The following is a 3,114-nucleotide window of genomic DNA, read 5'->3' on the forward strand; positions in this document are numbered from 1 at the left end:
AGCCTCTCATCACGTAGAGTTGCATGTCCGTGTGTTCTTACAGGCTGAGCTTGAGGTATGTCCTTGCTGTCACCTAGGAGGTCTGTGTAAGCCCGAGACAAAGGACAGATCAGGAGTGCACTGAAGTGTTGTAGGCCTGAATAGGGATCCTGGTGGAATGTGGTGTCTGGGCTGTTGTAGCGCTGGGTACGTTGTATAGCGGACCGCTTCTTTAGACTTTTTGTTCCGTGTTCTCAGTAGTAGGTTAGTGTGCAGTCATTTCTCACTGGTTGCTTGGTGTTCGCAATGTGAAGGATTGCGCCAGCTTCGTTGTTATATTCCCAACCGCCCGGTGTGGACAAGCAGCAGATGAAGTAGGAGTTCTGTCAAGTAACAAGATAGTTACAAGTTGAAGCTCAGGTTCAGACCCATCTTGGTATCCTCCAGCGATCAGCCGCCTCGCCAGGGAACCGTGGGTCAGAATCTCTGAGTCCTTCAGCAGATTTAAGCTTGCACTAATCTGTAAGATGTTTCCTACATATGTCTCCGCCTGGACACTGAGACGCTGGTCATCTTGTGTGGCTTGATCCGTAATATCAGGAACAGAGGGTTTGTTTTGCTAATTTTCCTTCTGTAATCTAGGGGAATTTTTTGTTAAGTTATAGGCTGCCTCCTCTTCTGGCATATCGCCATGCTCCCCTTTCAGGGTTCGCCTAAGGTGATCAAAGTGCGTCTCCATCTTGTCTGCGAGCAGTTGCAACAAAGCAGTAGCTGCAATCTCCATTACAGGATATTCTAAAGTACACAGATGGTTTGAAAGGCTCATCACTAACTTTAGATATTTAGTCCAGTTAGTATTATTTATACCTCACTGTGAGCTTTACCCGGCTTCTATGCAAACAAGGGGGGGTTGAGATGGTAAATGGTATGAGGCCGTAGCCGTCGAGCATTGTCAGTCTGCTTAGGACCATATCGGTATAATAGCACCTCAATTTTTGATACTGTCGTTTTCTGGGAACACTGCTCAATAAATATTCATAACTTCTGCGGAAGATGATTATTTATAAATAAGTTATTTCATAAATTGATGGCATATCCTGCAGAGCTCTCTATTTTGCGTCTTGGTCTGGCTGTGGCTCGGACACGCCCTCCAATCTCAAGCTTTTTAACTCAGAACAGCAGCTGTAATATCATCAAGTTCACCACCTATAGATGAGATGGATATTACTCTGTTTTGCTGCATATGGGTTTTTCATTGCTCTTGCATTACTGTAATACAATAAATGTATTGAGGATACTCATTAAAATGCATTTCAAAAAAGAAAAATACTGTAAAGTATGATGTATAAGTGTTTTTTGAAAGAAAACAACACTAAACAAAAACATCACTTTACTGGATTTCTGTAATTCTTGGTTATTTTAAAACCTGTTGCTACAGCTTCACAATGTTGTTCCAGAATTCTGTCTAAAAAACTAGGAATAGACAGAAAGAGAATGGTGTTTGCCGCATTGCATCATAAAAGTTTGTTTAAAAAGAAAACACAAGTAAATAGGAAAAACCTTCCTGTATAAAGATTTTGGCTAAAGCATATATGACTGAAATGGGATTGACTGTAATTCTTAATCAATCTGTTTCATGGGTGGGCACGTTCACTAAAATTAATTTCCATATTCTGTCAGGATATATAATGGTCCTTTTTCGTCTTCCTCTGGGATATTTTCATTGCTGCAACCAATTCTTTCCATGCAAAGATGACAATTATAATTTTATAGCACCCACCTTGATTTTCAGGTAACATGAAGTATATGGTTACAGGGAGCACTCATGCACGGGTCTTCAATTTCATACTCCATTAAGCAAATAGAACATGACTCCCTGGAACCTTGGTCATGCTCAGGCTTAGGGCCGCCACTAGAAATTTTGGGGCCCCTTACCAGACCATTGAGCTCCTCCCCCCCCCCTTTGACCAGTGGAAATGTTGTAAAAGTAATATCACTCAATACAAAGAAATACACCCAAAACTCTCACATACACAGACACCCCCTATAATAATATATAATATACTAGGCGATAAGCCTGCCCAGAGGGCGTTTGCAGGAAATTAAAATTCACCCAGGGCAAGGAATGTGGATAACCTTCTGCATACTGACCTATTGTTTTCTATGTAGTCTTCTAATTGAGTAGATTTCTTTATAGAAAACATTTTATGTAAAACATGCATCACTTCCTGTTAATAAGCAGACTTGTTCTCGTCCATCTATGACTTTCTCTTTAACATCAGCATAGTTTTTCACTTGAGAGAAAGCTACATATAGCCGACCATGGCTGAAAACAGGTTTAGGCAGATAGATGCCAACTCTATCTAAAGTTTCACATTGAGACTTATTAACAGTCAAAGCAAATGCCAATTTAACAGGAAATTGTCTTCGTAATATAAAAGGAAGTTCTGTGTTACTTGGGGCTAGGTCTTTTCGAGGAATAAAGACATTTTTCCTTTCACCGATACCTGTTAGTACTTGAGCAATGATTAAGTTTTGCCGCAAAGCTTTCACAACCAATCTGGTGCTGTTACAGAGACCTCTCTTAGTATTGATGTTACGCAAAAGCATAAGAATACTGCCAATTTTGAAATTAAGTTTATGAACTGGCATACCAGAAGGAGCCAATTCAGTTAAAAACTCAACAGGGTAATTATCCCTGTCTTCCTGGGATTCATCATCAATAGAATCAGTGCTTAAATAAGTAGAGGATTCACCTTCTAACAAACTAAGTACTTCTTCATTGATCTTGTCCACATCAGTATTTTTTGGACATAAAATTGCCATTTTGCAAACTTAAAAGCATCAGATGCTCTTAAGTGTTTATCAAAAATCTACTTTACAATAGAGTCTTTGCAGATCATTTGAGTTGGAATTTCAAAAATATCTTCATGAAAGCCATGCTTGTTTGGGAGTATTCCATCTCCAAGCTTTAGAAGCCAAGAGTTAAACTCAGGTTCAACAGTTCTTACATTATTTTTCAGCTTTAGAAGCTTAAACTTATGCCAGAGTGGATTGAATTTTATGCTGGCTTTAACTATAACTGATCTACTTCCATGTTCAACAACAGGAAGAGTTTGTCTTAAATCACCTCCG

At 39.5% G+C, this 3,114-nt stretch overlaps 1 protein-coding gene across 1 annotated transcript; it reads right to left on the bottom strand.

Annotated features, from left to right (window-relative positions):
* Nucleotides 1–2,184: 2,184 nt before the first annotated feature.
* LOC128660512 (uncharacterized) lies at nucleotides 2,185–2,805 on the bottom strand. The gene has a single exon (XM_053714411.1). It carries the CDS (start codon nucleotides 2,803–2,805, stop codon nucleotides 2,185–2,187), a length of 621 nt encoding a protein of 206 aa, XP_053570386.1.
* Between the last annotated feature and the right edge of the window lie 309 nt (nucleotides 2,806–3,114).

Source organism: Bombina bombina, chromosome 1, assembly GCF_027579735.1.
Source record: "Bombina bombina isolate aBomBom1 chromosome 1, aBomBom1.pri, whole genome shotgun sequence".
In the NCBI taxonomy this organism is placed as follows: domain Eukaryota; kingdom Metazoa; phylum Chordata; class Amphibia; order Anura; family Bombinatoridae; genus Bombina; species Bombina bombina.

Coding starts and splice junctions, on each gene's coding strand:
- LOC128660512 (XM_053714411.1), bottom strand. CDS start 2,805: ATGGCAATTTTATGTCCAAAAAATACTGATGTGGACAAGATCAATGAA.